This window comes from Apodemus sylvaticus, chromosome 1, assembly GCF_947179515.1.
Source record: "Apodemus sylvaticus chromosome 1, mApoSyl1.1, whole genome shotgun sequence".
In the NCBI taxonomy this organism is placed as follows: domain Eukaryota; kingdom Metazoa; phylum Chordata; class Mammalia; order Rodentia; family Muridae; genus Apodemus; species Apodemus sylvaticus.
The window spans coordinates 132,883,842-132,911,439 of record NC_067472.1 but is presented as its reverse complement, the minus strand read 5'-3'; the positions used below and the strand labels follow the sequence as shown (position 1 = coordinate 132,911,439).

Genomic DNA, 27,598 nt, shown 5'->3' with positions numbered 1-27,598 from the left:
TTAAATGTTCTCTAATGGAATTCCAAGTTATCCTCAGAAAAGAGCCTTACCCCCATATGTGAACGGTTAGACATATTTGATTATCCCAAGAAGACATTAAGATTTATGTCCTCACAGGGAAGATCAGTTAAGAGATGAAACTACACAGGAGAACTTCGTGATCTGGAACAAGTGACAGAGTGTTCCTTTGTTCTGACCCCTGGGTTGGGCCTATAGTGAGACTGAGCATAAATGTGAGTTTTAGCCAAGCTGCTGTCCTGTATCTGTTATTTACGTGTAACTTTGTGCGTGCTTTCTTAGTAATCGTGTTCCACTGCTCTGACGAAGCAGTGAATTAGGATTGTTTTCTCATTTTATGGAGGGAGAAATTGGGGTAGGATTTATATTTAAAGTTAGCAGTGCATTTGCTTGAGGATGGAAATTTTCCATTGCTTCTTTGAGATGTGCTTTGTCATTTGAAAATGAGACCAACAATTTTTTTTTTTTAATTAAGACATTTATGTGTTTTCGTGACGGTGTCAGCTGAGTGCAGGTGCCTGAAAAAGCCACAGGGGGCATCTGATCCTTTGGCCAGCATGGGTACTGAACTCAGGTTGACTGTGAGAAGAGTCCTCTGAATCATCTCTCCAGCTTCCTTGTTCACTTTCTTAAAAATTATTTATTTATGCATTCATTCATTCATTCATTCATTCATTATTTATTTAATTTGTGTGTAAGGAGGCACACAAGTGGCACAGCATGCCCATGGATGTCAGAGGCCAACTTACAGGAGTTAATTCTCTTTTTTAATGTGTGGGCCAGTGGGATCCAGCACAGGTCCTCAGGCTTGGGTGAAAACACCCTTACTTGCTAACCTATCTTCCTGGCTCTGTTTACTCCTTTTTAAACCAAGAAAGAGCCGTTGGCTCTTGTATATCCTTGGAGCCCTTCACAAAACTCTGTTTGGATTAACTGCTGACCCCATGTGATATACAGAGCATCTGGCAGCTGGGGTGGAATTCTCAGCTGTCTCTCTTTGTTTTGTCCTCAGAAGGAAATGTGAGTTTTATCTTACTGCTTGGGCAATGGCACATTCCTTTTTTGGTTCATGAGACCCACCAGTCTGGGTGTAGGCTCATTTCCAACCATTTTTGTTATCTTGCATTTGTTTAAAGATCAGGAATGGACGTAACTTACTCTTAATGAACATAGAATTGTGAGGCATCTCTGGTGTACCAAAATTCTATTTTGAGGTTTAGCTGACGTTGTCTAGTTCATCCTTGTGTTAAGGAAATCCACGGAGCAAACCCTAAGAAGCTAGGTCTGTAAAGTCTGTACAAACTGTTTTCTAGATCTCAGTGACATTCCTTATTCTTGCGGCATCTATGGGCATGATTAAACATTGTATCTTACTCAGAATTAACTGTTTTTATGTCTTGACTAGAAGAGGGAGACAGATGCTTGAAGACATACTATACTGAGACTGAAAACCATAGTTTTTCTGAATAGTATAGTTGAGAATACTGCTTTTTTTTCAGTTGTGATATATTTTGTGTGTGTGCGAATTTTCATGCACACTAGTGCATACACACATGCAGAAGGGAGTGACAAAATTATATTATAGTTGTAATTGTATATACCTTTGATTATTTGACACCTGGTAGTTCTTACACAGTATACTGTGTTAGTTTCCTTATGTAATCCTAATAGCCTCATGAAATGACTACTCCATTAAAGAGGCGGAGACAGTGTCAGAGCACCTGTGTCACTTGGTGGATCATGCAACTAGTAAGGGACAGAGTTAGAATCAAACCAAGTCTCTGTTAGCCCCTACAAAGTTAGCAATAAGTATCTATTCTGACATCATTAGGTGCCTGATCAGACTTTTGGCGAGTCTTCCATGCCTTCTAGTATGTGGAGTGGTAACTTAGAAGCTGGCTGAACTGGCTTCATTGATAACTTTGGAGAAGGAAGAGAAAGAAAGATAATCCACAACCAGGTAGACAGCTGAGAGCTGGATGCGTTCAGTACTCAGGCCAGGCTGCCCCCTTCTATCAGCAGCAGACTAGGAAGAGCACAGCTTAAGTAGCTTGTTCCCACAGAGTGGAAGAGGAGAGGAGTGGAGAGTCAAGGAAGGCTGATGTTACCTACCAGCTGTGAGCTTTGCTAAATGAACAATAATAAACATCAACAACAAAAACTTTGTTTTCTGTGCTTTAAGCAAATATTTGATCCTGTTTAAGAAGGGGGAATAGACTGTCTCTTTACATGTTGACCTAATTATTGTAGCAGTTCCACATAGTTATGAAACAGTCCTAAGAGAGGGAGATGCTGCTTTAAAAAAAAGAAAGATAGGTCTGATAAAGGTGGAGGAAGAGGTGGCCGGAGAATGGAGGTCCTCCTACGGATAGCAGACTGCTCAGGGCAGCTGGGGGTGCCTAGCAGACTCAGCAAGGAAGGGGATATGGATGGGGGAAGGTGATCTAACCTGTGTGGTTCAGGATTTACAGTCCTGATAAAGGTGTGTGGAGAGGTACCAGGAGAATGGAGGTCTGCAGGCATAACAGACTGCTCAGGGTAGCATGGGGTGCCTCAGAGATCTAAATCCAACGCAGGAACAAACTAAAGTGAGCTGTGTACAGCAGCAGAAAGAATTGGAAGATTAGAACTTTAGGAATGCTGGTCTCTTAGGGGACACTTACATACATTAAATGTTTTCAAAATGCCTTGTATTTTATTTCCATTTCATCTTAAGTCTCAAAATTCTTGTTTGGGAGAAAGAAACAGGTTTGTTGGGCGCCATCTGCTGGTTTTGTCTAATAGACCAAAGAAGTGAAGCCTGCAAATGGTTAAGAATTTGCTTCTATATTATATTGGTGATGCAGAATTATGAAGCTGGAACTTCATTATTAGTAGTACTGTGCAAGCTAAGTTCTGTTTACATTGAGGAGAGGGATACTTTTAACTAGAATATATGTGAACATGTTAAAAGAAGATTGCTAAGGATTTAATTGGCCATTGTCATTATCTGGCAAAATAGAAACATCAAAGAAACTTCATAATATTTTCTACCAGTGAAATCAATCCAAGCCTGTACTTACAATAACCTAGTTGGTAATAAAATCAGTGAATTTCTCAGTTGACTTAGGTGCTTTTAAGTAAAGCTGATGACTTTGCTTACGATTTGGGAGTGGGATTTACCCAAGGCTTTTGGAATGTGTCTGAGCATTTTCTCTCAAAAAGAGTTGGTACTAAGGACAGGACTGGTCCTATTATGTTTTCTTATCAGGAGTGTTTCCAAGTCTTAGTTCTTTTTAACTGTCATTTTATGGGCATGGGCTGAAATATTTTCATCCTCAGAGCATTATATTTTAGACCTTTTGATTTTTCAGCCAGTATCTCACCTACGATAAATTGGAGGGAGAGATTTGCAGAGTAGAGTTAGGTATTCATTTATCCAGTCAACAACATTGAGCACTTACAATAACTTGACACACTCTTAGGCACTGATACTGCATTGAGTGAATAAAACAAGTATGCCCTTAACTCAGATAAATATGCTGTCTAAAAGTTCTGTACATCAATATACTGAATATGTGCTAAACTTATGAGACATATAATAGATAGGGGTTACAGGAGACAGTAGGGCAGAGCAAGGCAGGCAAGAGGTAGAGTGGGAGAGCTCTTGCTCACCCACACAATCTTGAAGGACAGCAATCATTAGAGTCTATGATGAGCATATGGGACCTTTTCCAGCCATGTGTAGACTTGCATGGGACAGATGATGGAGCCCTTCCATGGCTGCCCTTGGCTAGTGTACAACAGGCTGGGAACTGTGGTCCAGTAGAATGCATTTCTGATCCTCAAGCCATGACATATTGCTCCATGACAGCGCCATTTTAGTTACTTTGTGGCTTTGCATACATCCTTTCAAGTCCTCCAAATGAATTTATCCTTTGCCTATTCAGTTCTTGCTTGTGCCCCCCTATTTAAAGATTCATGCTGTTTTCCTTTTTTTTAATAATCTTTCTTTTCTTTGGCTGGCTTATTTATTTCCTTTTCTTTCTACTTTGCTCAGGTTATAGCTTCTGTTTTGGTTACTTTTCTATTTGCCTGAGTGCCTCCTGCACTGTCAGGAATTAATTCTTCATGTATTTCGGATTGCCTTTAGCCACGGGCAAGGCAGTATGAATATCACTAAAATAGATGCAGACCTTTTTGGTCTATCCGTTCTGAAGAACACATAGCATGTTTCATCTAAGTGAGCCAATGCAGGAGTTTGACTGGGACAGTGGAGTTCTGACCCAGCCTGTGCTTCAGCACTGACCATAGCATGTCCCCCCACAAAAGGTTTTTAGACCAGGAGTTTACAGTCGCATACCCTGCAATCACTGCCTACTGTCTATTTTCTGAAACAAAATTTCATTGAAACAGGGTTGTATCTTTTTAATTTTATTAATTTATTTGAGGGGGATTATGAGTGTGGACGCTAGAGGACAGTGTGGGAGTAGGTTATCTTCTTCTAACCTGTGCGTTCTGTGGATCCGGTAAAGGTCTGTGTAGACTGGAAGGTTTAAGGGGCTGGGTTCCCACAAGTACTAGGTTTACCACATAAGCCATTTGCCAGCCTATCCTTGTTTCAAAAAGAGAATTAAGTAATTGTGAGAGTGCTCAGATATGTTCCACAAAGCTGAAAGGTTTTACCAACTAACTAGTCCACAGGAAACATTTTCTTACCCCTATATTAGAGATCAACCACGCATGGTAGAGACTCTGTTCTGACCTTTTTCATAGCCTTGGTCTTCTCAGAGAAAGGCTGTTCATCTTAGTACCTGGACATTAGCATTAAAACAGAAACTTGTTTTATGGTGTTGTATTATACAAAAAGAAAGGTAAGGTAAGGGGAAGGAGGTGATATTGTGACTTACAGTGCAAATTTATGTGACAGGTCCCAGCCTGCTCTGGGGAGCAGATGTCCACCCATACATACAGCAACAAGTGGCTGGTGTGGTGGCAGTGGCGCCTGCTTTCCCTGCCCTCCACCCCTGCTCCCTGTATCAGACTTCACTGCTTCTGAGGACAGTTGGCATTGGCTTTGGCACAGTCCTTTTAAGACTTGCCCAAGAAGGAAGACCAAAGTATGGATATTTTGGTCCTTAGAAGGGGGAACAAAATACCCATGGGAAGAGATACAGAGACAAAGTGTGGAGCAGAGATTGAAGGAAAGACCATCCAGAGAGTGCCCCACCTGGGGATCCATCCCATATATAGTCACCAAATCCAGGCAATATTGTAGATGTCAACAAGTGCTTGCTGACAGGAGTCTGATTTAGCTATCTTCTGAGAGGCCCTGCCAGTACCTGACCAATACAGAGGTGGATACTCTCAACCAACCATTGGACTGAGCACAAGGTTCCCAATGGAGGAGCTAGAGAAAGGACCAAAGGAGCTGAAGGGGCTTGCAGCCCCATAGGAGGAGCAACAATATCAACGAACCAACCAATCCCCCCCCTCCCCCAGAGTTCCCAGGGACCAAGAGTACACATGGAGGGACCCATGGCTTCAGCTGCATATGTAGCAGAGGGTAGCCTTGTTGGACATCAAAGGGAGGAGAGGCCCTTGGTCCTGAGAAGGCTCGATGCCTCAGTATAGGGGAATGCCAGGACAGGGAAGCGGGATTGGGTGGGTTGGTGAGCAGGGGGAGGGGAGATGAGATAGGGTGTTTTGAAGGGGAATCCAGGAGAGGGGATAACATTTGAAATGTAAATAAAGAATATACCTAATTTAAAAAAAAAAAAAAGACGCCCAAGAAGCAGTAAGTAGCAGGACAGTGGGCCACAGTTTGTTTCTAGGAGGAGAGATTGGCCCATCTGTCTGACTGGAGGCTCCTCCCTCTGTGGCTTGTTGCTTTTTCACTTAGTATTTCACGGGTGGACTGGAACAGGTTACACACAGAGCATGCCAAGTAGGAATGAGCTGGAGGAGGAGAGAACTGCCTCTCTCCTCCTCCGTACTTGGATCAGGTCCTTTTTAAAGATAGGAAGGAGGTGTGTGTGCCTGGGGGTGGGAATCCACAGCCTCCCACGTGACCTTCCTCTTTCTGTAATTTCTATCCAGTAGTATTTCCCTCACATAGGAACTGCAGTTCTTTTAAAATGTGAATCCAGAGTGGTGTTGTCTCTCATCAGTGTGTACACGTTTGTGTCTCCTGAGCGAATGTTGTTCCCTGTTGATGCTGCTTGTGCTTGCCCTCCGCTTGCCACGTTCTTTTGCATGACCTGATGCCATCAAGAATCGGTACAGATGTGACTTTTCAGAGGAGTGTTCTATTACTGTTCTTGGCACACTTTGTATGAAAATGTTTCTCACCTCTGCTTCATGCACACTTCAGCCTTCTTTTCTTAAAAAAAAAAAAAAAAATCCCCCCCAAGGGAATTTTCCCTTTAAGGTTACATTTTATGATCTGATTGCATTTGGCTGCCTTAAGCTCCTGCTACGCAAATAGTAAGCAGTTCATAGTGTAACATGAGCGGTTGGCAATCATTAAGTAAAGAGGTGATTTTGTTGGCAAAGTCAATTTCAAGTATCTGTACTTGTCTTACTCAGGAGTCAGCATTTCTTACTTGAGCATCCTGTGTAGTGGCAAATGCCCTGCTCCTGCGGAGCGCCTGGCATTTTACGACACAGCACTGTGGAGTGGAAGGCTTTGTGTGCGGGCACATATGTATTCCCTCTCTCCCATAATTTGGGTCCCATAATTAAATTTTGTGGTATTATTTTTGGGAATAACTTTCAGTATAAGGACTAGCTCATGAAGATGCAAAGTTTATTTATTTCAGGCTTCTTGTTGTTACACAGCGTGGTAAAGTTCGGTCATAGCCAGTGTTTACAATGTCTCAGATTTCACAGCTGTTTCCTGCACAACTGGATTCCGGCTGTACTTTCTTTCACCTCCTCCCTTGTCACCTTTGACAATTCATTGTTTGGGAAGAAATCTGAAGTCAAGCAACAGAATTTGTCTTTGGGCCCCTTAGTGACCTGTTTGAGATAACTATGGGAGTTATCTCAAACAACTCTCAAAAAAGTTCTATCTACTTTGCTCAGTCATGTCAAGATCGCCTTTAATTCCTGGCCCTGATCCTGCTTTTCCTGCAGTGCTTCTTATTCAGCTGTAGCTACATACAGCTTTACGGATCTTCTCTCTGAAGGAAGAGACTGTGAGCCCGCAAGGAGCAAGAATTGTCTTGTCTTTATAGCCTCAGGTGCATTCACCCACATGCTCTCCGATGTCTGTTATGAGAATGAAGGATAAGACTTGTGTACTTATGTGCAACATTTTAAGGTTCCTTTTTAAAATATGAAATATTTCGGGTTCAGCGCAACAGCCATTGAGGACTGACTTCCTATAGGCCAGCCGCGTTGAAGAGCTGTTGAGTGCAATGCAAACTAGTGCTTTCTGTTACTCAGCTGTGTTGTAATGACATCTTCTGGTTTTGTGTGTCTGCCTTAAATGATCTGCCTTGAGTCTGGGGCATCATTGGTCATAGGAATTTCTACAGAAGCTCTCCTAGTCACAGTCCTCTTCTATATAGCATGTGAGCATTCATCTCTATATGTAGAAAGTTTGTGTATGTTACTTACTGAGACACATTTCTGACACTATTCCCGGAGTGCAGGAGCCAGGTACTAAGTAACATCATGATTTTTGTATTGCTCAGTAGCAGAGTTGTGTGTGTGTGTGTGTGTTGTATGTATAATGTACAAATATATAGACTCAATCTTCAGTAATTAAGTATTGTTTATGAAGAATGAATGAGGATTGTGGTAATAGAGGGTAGGCAAAATGCCCTATTAGGTAAAGCCCCTACCACCAAGCCTGATGACCTGAGTTTGATCCCACAACCCGACATGGTAGACTGAAGGAAAGAATGTCTCCACATGCACCATAGTGAGTGTATGTTCCCTTACTCTATATAGCACAGTAAATAATTAATGTAGTAGAAAATCATTAAGATTGTAGTAATGAGAACAGAATGAAGAGGAAAGTAATGAACACGTTTGTGTCAGATTACAAAATAAACTTTTACTAGTTAACTTACTAGGTCCACCTAGACTGAGAATTTGTACTAGCAGCAAATATTTGAAATTTTTAAATTCAGATATTTAAAGTAAGATACGCCAAAAGAAATGTTTCGGGAACAGATTTTAATAAAATCGTTTAATTATTTGTTCTTGTGTGGGAGTATATATGCATATGAGTTCAGCTGTCCTGGAAGTCAGCAATGAATGGCAGATCCCCCTGGGTCTGGAATTACAGGCAGTTGCAAGCTGCTGGACAGGGATGCTGGGAACTGAACTTGAGTCCTTGGAAGAGCAGTATGTACCTCACTGAGTACTGTAATTAAAGGGGTCGGCCACAACAACTGGCAAGACTCTTAACTTTATATAAACTAGCTTTAACTAATTAGTAAGACTAACAGTTATATCTTGTCTAGATTATATTGTCTTCAAAAGACTTTCATTCTTGCCAACTACTAGTATTATTAATAACAGATTGTTAAAGAGAAACAGGAAATATTTTAAGTGAACCTCTGTTCATTTTAAACATCTCTTTTGGTGTTTTCCAAAGGTTTGCTATTTCATTTGTATTTCTTCTATTGATAATTAATACCCATTTACACACACCACTTTTCCTTCCATCTGTGTTTTTGGCCTTTACTTCAGGATTAAAATAGTGGGAAAAAAAAAAAAGGTTTGGGAATTGTGCTTGAATTTTGACCCATTCTAATTATTTTTCTCAGACAAGACATTGAAGTAAGCATTCTCTGGGCCTCAGCACTGGAGGGATGATTCAGCGGTTAAGAGTGCTTTATTGCTCTCACAGAGGACCTAGGTTTGGTTTGTAGCACCACTTGATGGCTCAGAGCTACCTGTAACTCTATTTTCAGAGGATCTGAAGACCTTTCAGACTTCTTCAGACTCCTACATACATATGGCCTACATAGATGCACTTAGACACACACACGTAAAATAAGTAAGTAAATACTTTTCTCATCACTAAACTGGGAATAAGAATACCCAGTAGTATCACATTGCACGTTGTTCAGTGCCAACGTGTAGAAAGTGACAATAGTAGGTGCTAGGTCATCTTCCACATACTCAAATAACTGTTCAAGAAACAAATTTGGTGCTGAAGATGTTGTGCTATATTATTTACTTATCTGTGTACCCAGGTGAGGGACAGTTGTGTGAAAGTAGGGACAAGCTACACGGTCCAAGCTCAGGGCCCAGCTGTAAGTGGACCTCACAGAGTTAGCCGTTAGTGATGGAGCGCTGTCTGTATACATCTACGTTAGCAGAGCATTCTGCCTCCTCCATCCTTTATTTCCTTAGAGTCTTTTGGGTATTACAGTGTGTTTAATCCTTTCATTTAGAAATAATTTTTAAAGTAATCAAATTAATACTACTATTAATAAAAACTCCCAAACCAGTGTGATAGGTTTACTTAGTATGGTACTTATTTTTAAAAATTATTTATAACTTATTTGTTTTTTGAAATAGTCCCAAATTTGTCTAGAAGGAGCCACTATGGTCTGGTGCTTAAAAAAGCAAGCTTTTCAAACATTCTGACTTCCACTCCATCTCTCTCCCTATTTTCTATCAAGAGAGTGTTCTAGGTTCATCTAGTGGACACTGTTGTGAGGAGCCTTTGATTCTTTCACTGGAGAACAGTACTTCTCATGACTGCAGTCTCCTCTGGCTTTGTTGCTCTTACAGGGTACTTCTTTATTGTGAAAGCTTTTAATGACATTGAACACTGATTGAATTGAGTTTATAAGGAAAAAGGCTTTGCATTGTTGCTTATCAGGAAGTTGTATCAGGCCATCGAGTTTTGCTTGCTTTAGGAAACGATTTGCAAAATGATAACAATTGTATTTTTAAAGCAGAGAAGCAAACATAGTTGTGTACTCAAGTTGTATAAACAAGGTGGATGTGTCTCGTCCCTTCTCTTCCATCACACAGAAAGACAAGACTTTGGAGAGGTGCTCAGGTTTACTTGGTATTACCAGCTGTCCTTACCTTGGTTTCACTTGTACTGTGGTGGGCTTAAACCTCATTTTGGGCAGTTGATTTTTAAAAATCTCATATACCTTAAATTCAAGTTCATTCTTGATATCTTGACATAATAATACTCTCACCATATACTTTTTTTTAAGTTTTATTTTAAAAGTATGTGTTTGTGTGTCTGTATGTCTGTGGGTATGGTCATGTGAGTGTAGGTGCCTGCAGAGAGCAGAGGTCTAAGATGACCCCTGCAGCTGGAGTTAGGAATCCCTGTGGGCTGCTGACATAAGTACTGGGGATGGAGCTGAAGGCCTCTGCCAGCACAGCGCAGGGTCTTCACCTCTCAGCCGTCTCTGTAGCCCGCTCACTGTATTTTTCTGAAACATTTATAGATACATTATAGTCATTATGTTCTTTTAACTTTTATGTATTCGCTAAAGGCAAGGAACAAGAATACTGTCGTATAATCACAGCATAATTAGACAAAACCAGGAATTTGAACACTGATACAGAATTAACTGTGTAAATCTTATTCAAGTTTTGCTTGTTGTCCTAATAATGTAATAACAATTACAAAACATTATTCAGTCCAGGATCATGCATTGCATGTGTATAGCTGGGAAGTCTTTTAAAAATATCTTTATTCATTCTTTGAGGATTTCATATAACATATTTTGATCATACTTACTCTCCTCCCAACTTCTCCCTGATTTATCCCCACCCACTATCCACTCAACTTGTTTTCTCTCTATTTTTGTTAATTATGTTTTTTTTTCCCCTTCTGGGCAGTGGTGGCATGTGCCTTTAATTTCAGCACTTGAGAGGCAAAGGCAGGTGGATCTCTGAGTTCAAGACCAGTGTGATCTGCAGAATGAATTCTAGGATAGTCAGGGCCACGTAAAGAAACCCTGTCTCAATATGTTTCCCATACAATATATTTTGATGGTGTTTTTCTATTCCTCAGATCCTTCCTACCCACTTCCTTACTCACTCAACTTTATGTTTTCTCTTTCAACCACCACTAAAAAAATACAAGGAAAAAAAATACAAGAAATGAAAACCCTCACAAAAATGAAAATAAAAACAAGCAAAAAAAAAATCAGTAAGACAAAAAAATGTTAAAACAGTAAACAAAAGGACCACTGAGTTCATTTTCTGTTAACGAACTACTCCTCAGGTAGAGCAACCCCGTAGTGTGGGTGATATACCCAGTGAGAACGTGTTGGAGAACAGTTGGAACGTGTTGGATTGTTCTCTTTGCCAGTGGGTGTCAGTTGCAGGCAACTTCTTGATTAGGGTTGGGACTCAAAGTCCACTTCTCCCTTTCAGTGCAGGCACCTTGTCCGGCTTGAGCCTGTGCAGACCTCACGGTGCTGCCACGGTCTTCCTGAGCTCATATGTGCATCAGTCCTGCTGTGTCTGGAGCGTGCTGTTTCCTTGGAGTCATCCACCACCTCTTAGACTCTGTCTGCCTTCTCTTCCACTTAGATCCTTGAACCCGGAGAGGAGGGGCTTGATGAAGACATCATATTGAGGACTGAGTGTCCTCACTGTCCCGTTGTGAGGCAACATTGTGGGTCTGTGGTAATTAGCATCTACCACAAGGAAACGCTTCTCAAATGTGGACTGAGCAAAGCACTGATCAGTGGGTACAGCAACATGTACTTAGAAGTCAGTTTACTGCTGTGTTCCTAAGCAGAATAATAGTAGTAGGTTTTGAAAATGTTTTTCTTAAGATTTTTGCAAGGCTTAGGGAGATGAGAGAAGAACAAAATCAAATAGTGTGTGAACATGTGGTAATGAATCCTGTTAACCTTGCATGGCAATTAAAAAAGGCGAACAGCCACAACAGACTCCATGTTGTCTTGTCGAAAAGTGGAAAGATGAGCTAGGGAGATGGCTCGATGAATAAAGTGTGCCATCTGAGTGTGAGGGTTGGAGTTTGGATCCCTAGGACACAGACGAAAGCTTGGATCGGAATGTCAGCCTGCCTGTAATCCTAGCGTTTAGAGCCAGCGACAGAGGCTTCCTGCTGCAAACGGCTAGCTAAACTAGCCAAATGGATGAGCTCTGGGTTCAGTGATAGATCCTGCCTCAGTGACTATAGTTGCTTCTGTATGCATGGACCCACACATATAAACAGGTATGTTTGGGCATGTAAGCCCATTTTTGTATGCCCCCAAATTCAAAAACAAGAAAAGCTCATTAAATTGCCTTATTACTCTCTAGGAATAACTGTTCTCAAGTTTTGGTGGCTTTTCCCAATATGTACATATTGCTAGACACTAGGTACTTTATAATTGTATTGTAGATGAAAATTATATCACTGAATAAAAGGATTTGATAGAGTTTACATTCTGCTATATAATATTGATTGTCTCACAAGTACTTCAGAAGTTTTTAGAACTTGAATTTATTTGCAAAGAAGAGATTTGATTTGTTAAACATCCCATATATAAAAGTTTGAAACCTGAAATGCTCCCACATACCAAGCTTTTTGGTCTTTTGTTGTTTGTTTGCTTGTTTGTTTTTTGAGACAGGGTTTCTCTGTGTAACTCTGGCTGTCCTAGATATTATGTCCTGTCTCAATTTATAGACCAGGCTGGCCTCAAAATCAATAGAGAGCCACCTGCCTCTCCTTCCTGAATGCTGGGATTAAAGGTGTGCACCACCACCATCTTCCAAACACTTTGAGTGACTGTATTAGCTACTTTTCCTCCATCAAGGTCAGACTTCCCAAGCTTCCTCAGACAGTACCACAAACTGGAAGCCAAGCTTTCAGTATCTGAGACTGTGGAGGACATGTCATTCACACCACCACAGTGACAGAGTGATGAACCAAAATGTTTTCTTTGTTTTGGGAGCCTTTCAGATTTCTTGACTAGGTAAGGCCCCATGTGTAATGCTGGTGCAGTTGAAAGTGACTGTGGCCAATGCAGTTGCCACAGGTGCCTTTTTATTATTTCCTTTTTAATCAGCCATTTGATTCCTTCAGTAATCTCAGAAGATAAGCAAAATCACTGTCTTCCTTTATGGCTCAGGGTATTTAAGAAACACACTTCCAAGTTAAAACAGGTAAAAGTGTTGTGCCTTAACTGGGCCTGCTGTGAAAATTATTCACCTTCCTGCCTTTTGCTAACCAGTTGGAAGCATTTTGTTGCTTCTAAAGGGGAATAAAAAGCTCTCATAATGGTTACTGTTCATTGTCAACTTGATAGAATTTAGAATCACTTGGGAGATGAGCCTCTAGTTTTACCCTTGGAGATTATCTTGATCCATGAATTAAGCTGGCAAGACCAGCCCACTGTGGGTGGCGCCATTCCCTAACTTAAAAGAAGAAAGTGAACTGAGCAGTAGGCTTAGATATTCATTTGCTTTTGTTTGATGGAATGTAACCTGCTGCTTCAAGCTCCCGCCTCTGTGACTTCTCTCCCATGATGGATTGTAACCTGGAACTGAGCTAAATAAGCCCTCCCTCCCTTGAGTTACTTTAATCAGAATATTTTATCACAGCAACAGGAAAAGACATCCTTGATTTTGTAGGATTTGACAATTTTAGTAACATAATTTCTCCCCTAAGGATTGATTTTAAACCATCCATACCTTTTTCTGTGTCTGAATTAGCAAGCAATGAATCTGGGAAAATATGCTAATAGTACGCTATTATGTAGATTTTCTTCCATATATACACCATAATACAAATCTCAAGATAATATAGTATGATATAGACTTATTAATACAGGACTTTTAGGTATTATATTTGCTTTTAGTCTATCTCAGTTATTTGTAAGATTAATTTCTAATAATGACAGTACTTAACAGTTAGCTTGTAGAATTCCCAGAACAGCTGGCTCTCATGAATTTATACAATTTGGCCCAAGCCTTCCCCCAAATTATTCCTGTGTGTTGAAGAAAGGTCCTAGGTGACTAGTATCATGTAGAATAGAGTCTCTGCCAAGGTCTTGTAGAGAGGAAATCTTTGGTCTGGAAAAAGAACACATATTCTTAGAGTTCTGATGGAGAAGTCAGAGTTAAAACAATTTTTATCTCAATCATAAGGTAATTTTTGCAGTGCTACTATATAGTAGCTATCCTATAGTATAAGTATCCTATAAATATAAAATATGGACAACTGAGACTACCCACCATTTCCAGTCCTTCATTTTTTTTAATCCTTATATTAAAAACCCTTTTTTATGGATGATTAGGCAATTACTCTGGTTAACATTTTTAATCACTTTACATTTCTTTTTGAGAGGTCATCAATGCTTATAAGATAACACTTAATATAGGCTGCTTTCTCATTGGTTACTGTGAAATTATGACCCTAAAAATGATTAAGCTCAAGGATACACTTCTCATAAATGAGGAGAGGGAAATTTTCACCTTTGTAAGGGCAGCACTGTGTTTCTTAGGCTTACGTTGCCAGAGACTGATGACAGATGCAATCTTTTCTTGTCATTTGGTCTGACTAAAATAATAGTTGAGAACATCTTGACCATTATTTTTGTTCCTCAGCTCATCTGTGTAGTTAGTAGTGTGGCAGACTTATTAGCTGTGCATCCAGACTCTAATCTGTGCATTCTCAGAGTTGGGTCTACTTTTGAACAACAGCATAATCAATCAGAGCTTCTCTCACAATAAGTAGGGATCAAGCAACCAGTCACCTGGATAAAAGTTCTTACGGAGATCTGAGACTCTTCTCCTCCTACAACCCCACTTGCTTAATCTCTCCAGTAACACTAGGTAACTCGTGAACCACCATAAACTAGTTCTTTGCACCTGTGAAATGTGGAGTGTTTGCTCTCTCTTAGAGGGAATCAACTATGTTTAGTTCCAAGTGCTTTGGAATTTAGCTTTTGAGTTACCTTGAAGCGAATAAAGCGTTGTTCTCTTCTCTTGGGTATAAGGTTATGTGACTTAGCTTTAAGAAGAAAAGTTAAAGGTATGATATGAAAGCAATTCAGAACCTAGTTATTTTGGATTAAAGCTTTGTTACAAGGATGTCAACCATCTCTTGCTCTTGTTGAAAAGACGCTCCGTATGAACAAGTATGGGCACAGACAGTAACTCAGCAAGAAGAGTCTCCTCACCAAGAAATTCTTGGTTCCGAAAAGGATTCATTCTTAGAATTCCAGTTTAGAAATCTAAGGGAACACATTTCAGTTAGAAATTTGAGTAGACTTCCTCTCATGTAAAGGTGTAGGTGGTGAGTAAAAGTGACAGAGTGTAAGCGTGAATGAGTGGGCGCAACTGTGGCGTGGGGTGACTTAACAAAACAAGCTAGAGGCAGGGGTGTGGGCTGTGGGTCTTAGTTTCCAACATGAAGGAAAGGGTGGAACTTTTTGTTTTTATTTGTGGTATACTGAGGGTCTTCAGTACCTACAGAAAATGGGCTGTTCTCACCGTGCCTCAGACATTTAAGCTGATTGCATCATACTAGGGATGGCATTTCACTGCTTTAAGCCTTTTAAAATCATTTCCAGAGAAAGGAGTGTTTATAAGACCAAACACAGTTTGGAGTAGTGATCAAAACTAATGATAATTCATTTCTGACCATGATATCTCTGTGTTAGGGTGCTTTGGAGTGCTTCAGTTATTGCCAAATAAGTTATGACTTATTTATTTGGAGTTATGGTTCATTCTGACATATGTGTAGCATGTGGTGGACTTGAACACTGGGTATAAAACAAAAGCAGCATTTACACTCCAGGAAATACTTTGAACTCAGTCTATAAAGTCAATGTGGTCTTAATATTTATTAAACTTAATCTTAGGTTTGATGACATAATTTTAAGTTTTCGCCATATAGCAAAATGCTGCCTTCTGCTTTACTGATTCTAATTTAATAATGTGGCCACAGGGTGGCATGATTCCCTTACATACCTTGTTGATTAAAATGAAAAAGACAAAGATATATAAATTAAATGATAATTCTTTCTCCAATTTTATGTTAAAATGTTCGTTTTTTTTAACTAAATGGATGTTTCTATACTTCATTATTAAGATTTGAAGAATATTAAATCTCAGTACACTAAACTTTGATGTGTTAAAGGTTTTTTTTTTCCTTATGGTTGTCATTATCTATGGTTATAACACAAATTATGTTTATAATTGAGAAGAATGGTAATTAGGGCTGTACATCACAGAGTATATAACTACAAGCTTTAGCTTTTTTAAAAAAAAATCCAACTTACAAAAACTCAAAGTATTTGAAATTGACAGACAAAGATGTTTTTCATCATAAATCGTTGCAAAGGTGTTTGTTTGCATAGTTACTGGCATGACACTTACCTCGCTTTAAAGGCTTCCTGGAAGGCGGAGTAAAGAAGAACAGGAATGTCAGATAGTCGAGAGGCACGGGCTCTTCAAAAGTGACCCTTTATGCTATATGAAACTCTGTTCATGAGTTTCATATAGCAACTCGAAAAGCAGAAGGGTTGCTTCCATTAATACAAGCCAAGGAAAGTTAAGTTTGATGGATCTAAATAAATCTGTGTAGATGGAATTTGAATGCACATTACCATTTCATGGCAGATCTGTGTACCCTCACCTTTGGTGGGAAGTGGATAGACTTAATAGTAATGAATGAGATATAGACTGTAGCAGGCTTCCAGCAGGAACCTTACTAATGCAGACTTGTGAACTCTTCTCCAGGGCGATTGTGTTGTTACAGTACTGCTTGCTGAAGAGGACAAAGTTGAAGATGATGCTATTTTTTACTTGATATTTTCTGGCTCTACCCTCTATCACTGCACAAGTACTCGGAAAGTCAGTTCTGATACATTGGAGACAATTGCTCCTGGTAAGTATCTGAATGGTGTCTTTTCTAGCCTTCATTAGTTATTTGTTATTTTGCTTTTTATTTTGAGGCAATGTTTTGAGGCAAATAGCCAAGCATAGGCGTGAAACTCTGTTTCTTGCCTCAGCCTCTTGAGTGCTGGGATTGCTGGTCTATAGTAATATGCTGGGCTTCTTTATTCTTCGTGGACTACCTCCCCCCCATACACACACATATACATTTGGTTAGTATAGAGTAATAGAAGGAGCAGGGTGCTCACCTAACTGCTGTTGTTAGATCTTTAAGTATATTGATAATGCTTTTGTTTGTTCCTCATATATCTGAACCTAACTAGAGATAAAGTGATATTATAAATGGAAGGATATCAGGATCAGCAAAACAAAGACCAACCAGACAAAACCCACTAATTAATTGGAGGTTGAAAGTTGGAGAAAATTGAAAGATACATGGGAGATATACATTCTTATGTGATTATTATCATGATGATGCTTCACATTTTATTCTGAGTTTCATAGTGACAAAACCAAAACAGAAAACCTAATTAGTAATACATGCCTCATGTCTGGGGTACACGGTGTCTTCATTAATCCTGAGATTTGAAAGAGAAAGACCAATTCTACCACTATTCTTTACAGAGAAAAAACCGAAGCTGTCAACATTATTTGGAGCATTCCTCCAAATTTTGAAGCAAGCTTTATTAAATATTAAATACTGGCTAGGTGAACTCTGACCAGGTCTACTCCCTGGAATTCCCAGCTGAGTGGCCCAAGACATTGTATGTCTTTTTATGGACATGAATAGTTTTATTCAGCCATTATATTTTCCTGTGGCGTTGTTGTTATTTTCTAAGAGCTACTGCTCCTGGCATAGAAAAGTTGCCTTCCTTGGATAGGTGGGGCTTACGGGTTCATTTGGGTCTTATATCTTTATCATAAAGGCAATGTCTTGGATTTACAAGTCACAGAGCTCTCTCAGAAAGCAGGGATACTTGCCACTGCATTTATAAATGTAGACACATAAAACATCAGTTACAAGTCATCAAGGGACTACTACTGGAAGATAAAGCCACTGGATGATATCTCTTGGCCTGTCCAACATCTGAAAATGAGCTGATTTGTATTTTGGGCTGAGTTTTTTCCTTAGTCTGTCTTCCTTTACAGTTAATAGGTGGGCCAGTTTCCCCCAGAATTCAGAAGAGCACACTTTGATGCATGATCCAAATAATATCAATAGCTTTGTTATTTCTCATTAAAGAATAAAATTGATGTGGCTCACGTGCCAGCATGCTCTAGTGGTCCCTTTGTTGGTAGAGAAGCACTTTGAGTGTTGGATCTTACTGTGGTAAATAAGTCTGCCAGTTTTTTATTCTTGTGCAGTTTCTTATAAATTGAATTAATGTACAGTGCTATGAAATTACAAAAATTATGCCATGCAGAGAACTGAGATTTTAGTAGTTTGCTATATTTTTACCTACTTTTGAGATTTATTAAGATTCTAGACAGTTATTAGAAATGTATCTCCCAAATATAAAAAAATATGGCTATGTTAGGGATGGTGAGTTCTTTTCTAAAGAATATTAGATATTCTCTTTTATAACTCAAGCCTCCAACCATCTTATTTTCTGTGAATGCATATCATATTAGAAACACTGATCTGGAACTTGGGGTCTGTTCTCTAGCAGGTACCATTCAATATTACCATTGTTAACTCATTACCTGTTGGAAAGGGAGAAGGGTTCTCTAGCTAGGAATCAGTCTCTGAGTAGACTCCCACCAGGAAGTGAAGTGAGATGAGGCGTATGGATTCATTTCTTCTTAATTAGAAAGAATTTGTGATTAAAATAACCCCCTCTCTCTTTCTCTTTCCCTCTCTTCTTCCCTCCCCCCCTCTCTCTCCCCTATCTCTCTCTCCTCCTTCCTCCTTCCCTCCTCCCTTCTCCCTTCCTTCTCTCTCTTTCTCTATCTCTCCTGCCCCCCCCCCCCGTGTGTGTGTGTGTGTGTGTGTGTGTGTGTGTGTGTGTGTTTTCCAGGAACGCCCTAGCCACACCCCTGTGGGTGTCTATTTGTGTTTCTTGACTCTGGGTACTGGTGCCCTAGAGATCTAATCCGACTAGAGTCAGCATTGCACTCTGATTCTGTTTTTGTCATTCTTGACCCATCCATTCACTTGTGGCTCAGAACACTTGATTTCTCTTCTCTTTTCTATTTATTAGCTTTTCCCTTACCCAAGTCTTCCTGTTCTCTATCATACTTACCGATTCAAGTTTTCTCTCCTCCATAACCTCATTATTCCTCCACTTACCTAATTTCATTAAGATTTCTGATAGGAGGTGCCCAGTTATGTCAGAGTTCAGAAAGGCTCTGGTGTACCCAGGGGAGGGGAGGGACACTTTAGCACGTGGATCTTTGTTGTACCCTGGATGGTATGTGAGGAACTGGTGGAGGCTCCAACTGGATCCTCTGCTTTCATCATCATGTTGAGACTCTATGTTTATGTGCCTCTTTCAGCTACTGTCATTTGGATTCGTTCAACATCTTGTAATGGAGGAGTAGGGATGGATATTAAAGGCTGTGGGTCAGGTGCAGAACCCAAACAACTTTAAACATCTTGTTCATATTGTGGGATTAACTTTTTAACCTGGGATCAAACTGGCTTCAGTCTGCTCTTGTGGCTGTCTTAGACTCTGTTTTCCCTTCCCTTAGGTACTTCCTCAGCATGCTTTTTCTAAAAACACTACAATGCGTCTGAACCCCGCCCTACTTTGTGGATCGCTCTAAGTCTATCTATTCAGTCAGCTTCTCATAGATTGTATGTTTAGCCCATTGCCCTTTTATTTCAGTTAAAGGGTTAGCTTCATGAAGGCAAGGGCTTGTTTTCACCCATGTATGCTAATTGAGCTTTTCTAGGAATCCCTGCTGCTTTGGTGAGCATTGCTGCATCTGCACAGACATTCTAGAGAGGTGCCAGCCTTACCCTCCCTCCCCTCCTTGGTGAACTACAAAAGGAGTTTGATTTCTTGAGTTGAATTCTTAGCCTGTCACCAAGTCTGTGTTCTCTTCCCGGAGGTGACTTTGAGGGTTTCAGTGTGTCAGTGATAGTGATAGCCTCCGACTTCCTGTCTGTTGAGGGACCCGTGTCGGCCAATCAGAATTCTTGATAGAAGTCTATACAGTGCTTTGGCATTGCTGTTACTGGATAAATACTGTCTTTTTTTCTTTTCTTTTCTTTTTTTTTTTTTTTTAGCAGGTGTTCCTGATAGGGATGTCTCTGTGCCCTTTCTGCTTATTCAAGTGTGAGCCCTGCCATTTCCAGTCATCTGAGTTCTAAGAAAAAAAGGCTTTGTGCCTTGTTCTCCCCTTTAATGTCATGCTTTATTCAGATAGCTGACTTTGGTTTTTCTTTGAGTTCTCTGTATGATTCATTGTCTGTGTGTTGTTACATTTAGTTTTTACTAAAACCAGATGAGTGATTGACCTTCAGAAAGCAGCTACACTTTGACGCTAGTCTGTAAACTTTTATCAAATATTTTCTGTAAATAGGTTGGGAAAATGAGACATTTCTAAATTATAGGAAAAATTCTTACATCATGTAAAACAATTATAAGCATCCTCCTCTTCTAATGCCTGTCTTTGGGGAAAGAGGTCTTTTGAGAGGATCTCACTGTCACCAGGCTGTCCCACCTTTGAGCGCCGAGATTACAAGGGGGAGCTACCAGGACTGGCTCATTTTCTCCTTTGTGTGTGTGTTTCTGATAAGAATCTTACAATGAAAAGAAATGATAAAGCAGGAGGATTAGGAGTCTAAGACCATCCTCGGCCACATAACAAGTTGGAGAATGATCCAGGCTACAGGAGATCCAGATTCAAAAGTTAAAAGGAGACCATTAAGAAGTTATAAAGGCTTTTAAAGCAATTTTTATTGCTTTCCTTTCTTCTGTTGAAGTCTAGAGACATAATATAGTTCCTCTTGAGGTAAATAGCATAGAGACCCTTTTTGTTTTTGGATATTTGAATACCTTATAAAGAGCATACTATATATGATATAACATTTGGTAAAAATATTTCAAAGACTTTGAAACAAGTCTTAAAATTAAATTCACCTTTGCAGTAATTAACATTAGAGACTGACCACAATTTATAATAAAATGCTCCATAGGCTACAGAGAGTCTGAAGGTAAAAATGCTTGCTATACAAGTCTGACTATTTGAGTTTGATCCCTGGAATCCAGGATGGAGAGAGAGACTTGACTTCCATACGCAGTCTTCTGACCTCCCTGGCTTCCCTGCTCGCTTCTCCTCTAGTAATAATAAGGAAACAAAAATTTGGAGACTTTCAGATGGTTGTTTGAAGAATATCGTTTCCGTTTTATTTTATTGAGCCATCTATCTCAAAGGTATCCATCCTTAGGATGTATAATAAAGTTTAGGGGTTCACTTTTAGTAGTCAGCTTAGACAAACAATGATTTTATTGTTCACAAATGGAATAGGGATTTAGTATGTTCTGTACACTGTGTTGTGAAAGGTTTTGGTATAAGCTATTTATAAAATGAAATCTTTTTAGTTTATTAATACACTTTTAGAATCCAAATAAAGGCTTCTGTTGGTAGTAAAATTACAAACTTTCACTGGTGTCAAATTAGACTCAACACTTACATTTTTTCTGTCGTTTCATACTTATTAAGGATAGTTGGCCATGTAAGGTAGTTTTGTTGTGAAATGAAAAAAATCTATTGTATTTACAAGTACTTTTTAGCTAATGAAAACTTAGTATGATGTTTAGCAATTTCATTTATTTTTATTTTATTTATGTGAGTATACCATAGCCATCAGACACACCAGAAGGGTACACCAGATCCCATTACAGATGGTTGTGAGTCACCAGGTGGTTGCTGGGAATTGAACTCAGGACCTCTGGAAAAGCAGTCAGTGCTCTTAACTGCTGAGCCATCTCTCCAGCCCAAAAACTTAGAGCTTAACTCTTACAAAGTGGTCCTATGTTTATAGTGCCACTATAATTTTTATTTAATTTTTATTTCTTGTGAACCAAGATACTCTTTAGGAGAAAAGGGGTTCGTTATGAAATCAAGACATATTTTAAAAAGCTACGAGCTTTTCATTTGCACAGTAAAGAATACTTATAGTTTCCCTACTTAAGAAGTTATCAGTTACTATTTCTAACTGAACACTTTATAAAAATCTATGTAAACCAAGTATAAGGTTATATTTCTTGATAGCTTTGAGTCTATTTGCTTTTTAAAAATCAGTGCAGTTGATATAAGGGTTGTACTAGAAAAGCAAACCAGGAAGTAGTTAAAGAGAGGAAAAAGTACCCACGTCTGTGGGTAGTAGTGATGATGTTATACATCATTTATATATGTTCTCGCCTTCTACACTGCAGTCCTAGGGTATTATAGCATAAATGATATAATTTGGGGATATAAATTGGATCTTGGTGTGTGTGTGTGTGTATGAGAGAGAGAGAGAGAGAGAGAGAGAGAGAGAGAGAGAGAGAGAGAGAGAGATTCTTAACATACAAAGTATATACACACATAAATCAGTGGCATATCAATGAGACTCAGGTTTTAGTAGGTAGAGGTTGACTAGGGAAAAGCTAAAATGGCTTCTAGGAATAATGATAGTAGGAAGAAGGGTTGGAAAGCACTGCCTTCATGGTTTAGACTGGAATACAGAAGTCACACTTTTAGAATTCAATAGCCTGCCCTTTTTCACAGTGCACATGATGGGGTTCTAGGTTTGCTACTGTATTTTTCTTTGTTTGTTTTTGTGTTTTCTCCCTCTCTTTTATTACCCTGCATGTAGAGACATTCTACAAATGCACCAGATTTGTTTGCCTGCCGTTAGTCTGCAGGATCTAGCAGTGTGATAGATAGTATATGTTTCTATATTTAATCCTCTTTGAGGGTGGAGGGCAGTCTGCAGACTGAGCATTTCACTTTTACTGTTCCAGAGGAAGAAAACCACACCAGGTTCTTAAACACTTCTATGATAAACTGAGTAGTAAATCTAGTGTATATCCCATTGCTGACCAATATAGTCTACTCTTTCTGTGTGGGATTGGCCTGAGCGGGTCCAGTAAGTGCTTTTAGGGTACATTTTTAGACCTGTGATAAAAACAAAGGCCTGATTGTTTTACTCTCAGAAGAGATGGCCCTGGGTGGGATGTGTTCCACTTTTAGCTTAACAGGAAATGAAGTAATTTTTGGGTCATAGTTCAGTACTTTTGTTTATTTGTAGCAGTTTTTCGTTTCCATGGGTGCAGATGCTTTAGACAGTGATGAAAAGCTTGCAGGGAAAGAAGCCCTCGGGGAGGCTCTCCCAACCTCAGGCACTTGTACTTTTGACCACAGGGTCTAGTTTACTGAGTTTGAGAAGACTGTTAATTGTAGATGACTCTTGCTTCTTACCTGGGTACTTCTTGTGTTCCTTGTGAGTTTTGTGTCTCTTCTCCTGTTACTTTTTCAGTTCTGCAGAGCTAAAGGCATCAGTTTGACTTACAGGCTTGCTGGCTTATGAAATACTTTGTCAAGATTTAGTGATCTATTTTTCTGTGTGTTCCTTAAACAGCAGTAGTATTTTGAGAATAGCTACCAGTTCTTGGTGCCTGTTTGCCATGTGCTTTGTGTGATGCCTTCTGATATTTTTAACACTTTGTAAGGTTGATGGTATCATTTTATAGTCAGAAAAAGTCTTCAAGATTGAATGTATGTTTGGATAACCACACCTATCTGCAAGAGAATTTGGCACCCAAATATACGGTTTTCTTCATTATTCCCTATAGATTACTTGGTGGGTAACAGATCCTTCATTCCTCATAACTATCTTCTGTTTCTATTGTAAACAAAATTGACCTTATAAAGGGCTAAAATGCACTTTAACTTAGGACTTTCTCCCCGCAACAGTTTCTGGGATTTTTGTTTATTTGTTTCTAAATCCTATATGATAGCTTCTTTTAAAATTGAGTAAAATTTAAGTACTTTTCCTTTAAAAAAATAGTTTTGCTTATGTTCCTTTTGTTACCAGGAAATTGAGTGGAAACAAAAACACCATGGAAACTAGTTGAAAAATGTTGCCATTGCACTTCCCCATTACAACTTCTATTTTTATTATATCAGATTTGATATAATTTCCCATCCTGCTTTTGTAGTGTAGCAGTTTAATAAGATTAATCCTTCTCCTCCTCCAGCAGGTTAACAGTAGTAAGCTCTACATGTGCATCTGCACTGATACCAGTTTTATTCCTAGATCTATATTACATAGCCCTTAGTTTAAAAAAAAATGGCAACCCCTTCATTTTTCATTTTATTTGAAAAGATACAGGGATTAAAAAATCTTGAGTTTGATACTGACATTCTACCTATGGTTTTGACAACATCATAGGCACTTAATGGTTTTTTAGATTTGTCTTTTATTTTATATATTTGCTTGTTTTGCCTGCATATGTATATGTATACCACTTACGTGTATAAGGAGGTGTCTTAGTTGCTTTTCAGTTTTGTAGCAGAGCACCAGGACCAAGACCAACTTAGATTTGGGGCTTACCATTTTATAGGCTGAGTCTGTGATTATCATGAAGGAAGGCACGGGAACAGGCAGGTAGACATGGTGCTGAAGCAGTAGCAGAGAACTCACATTTTGATCCACAAGGAGGAGGCAGAGAAAACTAACTGGGAGTGGCACACATTTTTGAAACCCCAAAGCGTGACCCCAGTGACACATATCCTCCAATAAGGCCACATTTCCTAATCCTTCACAAACAGATCCACCAACTGAGGACCACTTATTCAGTCATATGAACCTTTGGGGACCATTATCCTTCAAACCACCACATTTCACTTTCTGGCCTTAATATGATTGTAACCATATCATAAAGCAAAATGCATTTAACCCAGCATGAAAAGTCCACATAATCTTTCATAGTCTCAATATTTCAGTCTAAAGTCTCTTCTGAGACTCAAGGCAGACTCAATGTTAGTACAACACAAACCACTACCACCACCACCAGTCATTCCAAAAGTTGAGGAGTGGTGGCACAGTGAGGAAAAAGTGGACCAAAGCAAGACTGAAACCCAAAAGGGCAAACTGAAATCCTTGTAGTTTAGTCTCTGATGTCAAAGGGTAGCAGCCTTTTGACTACATTATTGTCTATAACACTTCTCTCAGGCTGGTCCTGTATGCAACTTTTCCTAGCAGGCATCTCACGGCTCTGGTACCTCCAACATCCTGGCATCTTCAATGTGATTCAAGCTTCATTTTCCCAGCTACATACGGTGGTCTCTCAGGGCCTCCCTTGCTAGATGCCTAGTCTTGGGAGCTTTCCTTAGTGGTGGAAGAAGATTCCACAACTCTTTTACTCCTGTCTTCGTGACTCTAAAGCAATGACCACATGGCCAATGCTCCCAAGTTTGTCTGCCTCCTTGGGATAGACCCTAGCTGCCTGTCAGAGTTACATTTGTTGTTGCTTTGTAGGAACAGGTAATTCCTTATGCCTTTTCTTGTTTCAGGTTGGAAGCTTAGTTGGGGTCCAGTCTTGCTTCAAGGGTACTGCTTTCTTTGTGTTGTTAAGTCTTAAAAGTTTGGCTGTCGAGGAGCACTCAGTGGCATGTAGCTGCTAGTCTCAGGTCACGTGGTGCCTACTGAACTATATAGTGGGGAGCACAGTCTGCTGCATGTGAGCCCTTTTCTGAGTTGGGCTTGTAACCACAGCATTGCATTATCTTTATTTGAACCAGGCGATTTGATTGATATGCTTATTGCCTTAGTGGTTGGGACAGGTAAAAGGTATCTGGGAGCAACTGTCCTGTAACATTTGGACCTTGGCTTGTGAGTAGCGTGAAAGGTTTTCCTTTTGACTGTTCTACATTCTTTGGTTTACTGTATGGTGGTATGAAGGATCTGTGCAGCTCCTCCCATTTCCCTGTTTTTCCTATTGTTAGTGTAGGTCTAACTCTACTCAGTAAGCCATAGAGTACCTATTGCATGCTGGACCTTAAGAGAATCCTAGAGCTTTCATTCTATAATTTGTTCAAATGTAACAGCACAAGTTGATAGCCTGTTCTTTGTTACATACTATGTTACCAGAATGGTAAAAGCTGGGGTTCATATATCAGTCATCTTTGCAAATAACAATAAGAAAACCAAAAATAGAATGTTAAGAAATCGGGAGAGGAAGGTTTTCTTTTAGAAGGAGAAATCTTGTGTGCCATGAAAAAAGCTGGAAGGCCCACTGGGGGTCTTCCGTCAGTATGTTCAACTATTCTTTGACGCCTGTGCTTTCTTTAGGCCATGACTGCTGCGAGACAGTGAAGGTGCTGCTCTGTGCTTCCAGAGAGGGCCTTCCTGTGCTTGTCGTTGCTGAAGAAGACTTCCGCTTCGTCCACGATGAGGCGTATGATGCAGCTCAGTTCCTGGCAACCAGCGCTGGAAATCAGCAGGCTCTGAACTTCACGCGGTTCCTGGATCGATCAGGACCCCCTTCTAGAGATGTCAACTCTCTGGATGAGAAGGTTGCACTGGCATTCAGACACCTGAAGCTGCCTGCCGAGTGGAACGTGTTAGGGACAGATCACACTTTGCATGGTGAGACATCACAGGCTTACAGACTGCTAGCCTTGGGATCCCTCTGCTTTCCCCTTTAAACAACCACTGTAGTTCCAGCCTCCTCAGTGGCTGAGTAAACAGGGATCCCTGCACAGAGTATGTTCTTCTTCCAGGAGCATAGCCCGAGCAGCCTGGCACAGCGCTGTGCATCTGGACTGACTGCTCGGGCAAGGCAGGAGATGGGTGCTTCCTGAGAATAGCAGAGTCATCTGCTGCTGTTTGTTCACAGAATTATAGCTATAGGTGTTTTGTATGTGAGATTCTGTAAAAGTACTGTGGAGTTGTTGGAAGCAGTAGTAGAGGCGTGTGTCAGGGAAGCATAAACATTGAGAAACTCAGCAATCCATAATCTAAAAGAATAGTTAGAGAAGCAAAGCTCAGAAGCTCTGTGCTTCAGGCTACATCTCTTTTTGTTTTTAAACACCACCACTCCCCCCATTGCCAGGTGCATGCGTGCGTGCGTGCGTGCATGCGTGCGTGCGTATATGTGTGTGTATCAGTTTTGTGAGCTTCCCAGCTCACAAATTAATGAGTGCTGGGAATTGAACTCTGGTCCTGTCACATCCAGCAAGAGCTCTCAACTGCTGAGTCATTTCTCTAGTCTGTTCCTTCCAGGTCTTTGGTCAGAGGAAACTGACAAGCTTTAATTCATTGTGTGCTTTTACTACTCCTAGACTTTCTGCAGTGTAAAATGCTACTAGAAAAGGCTAATTATAGAAAATACAGAACCACAAGGTGATACCATTACATACTTTTAACAGTGAGTTTAATGGTTTGGATATGAAATATTCCAAAGGCAATTTGGTGGGGGCGTATTGGGACCCAGTTAGTGGTGTTATTGAGAGATAGATCTTTGGATCATGGGGTCAGAGCGTCATGGTAGATTAATCCATTGGTGAGTTCCTGGTTGAACTATAGGTGGTAGGCCTGGATAAAGGAAGGCAGTCACTGAGAATGTGCTAGTAGTACATCACGTCACTGGCTTTCCCCTTCGGCTTCCTGATCACCATGAGGTAAGCAAGCTGTGTTCCACTACCCTGCTCTGCCATGATTTACTGCCGCACAGTAGGCCATAAAGAATGAAACTAGTTCACAAACTAAAATCACCAACCAAAGGAGATGTGGCTCAGTTGG

At 40.0% G+C, this 27,598-nt stretch overlaps 1 protein-coding gene across 7 annotated transcripts in view; it reads left to right on the top strand.

The window, feature by feature from the left end:
- The window catches only part of Akap13 (A-kinase anchoring protein 13), a 283,839-nt gene that overhangs the window by 90,467 nt on the left and 165,774 nt on the right, over positions 1-27,598 (top strand). For all 7 annotated transcript variants that reach the window (XM_052160563.1, XM_052160546.1, XM_052160555.1 and 4 more), the window contains exons 3-4: positions 16,702-16,849; positions 26,147-26,443. In XM_052160563.1, the coding sequence (XP_052016523.1) occupies positions 16,702-16,849; positions 26,147-26,443 (445 nt within the window). The remainder of the gene's footprint in view (positions 1-16,701; positions 16,850-26,146; positions 26,444-27,598) is intronic.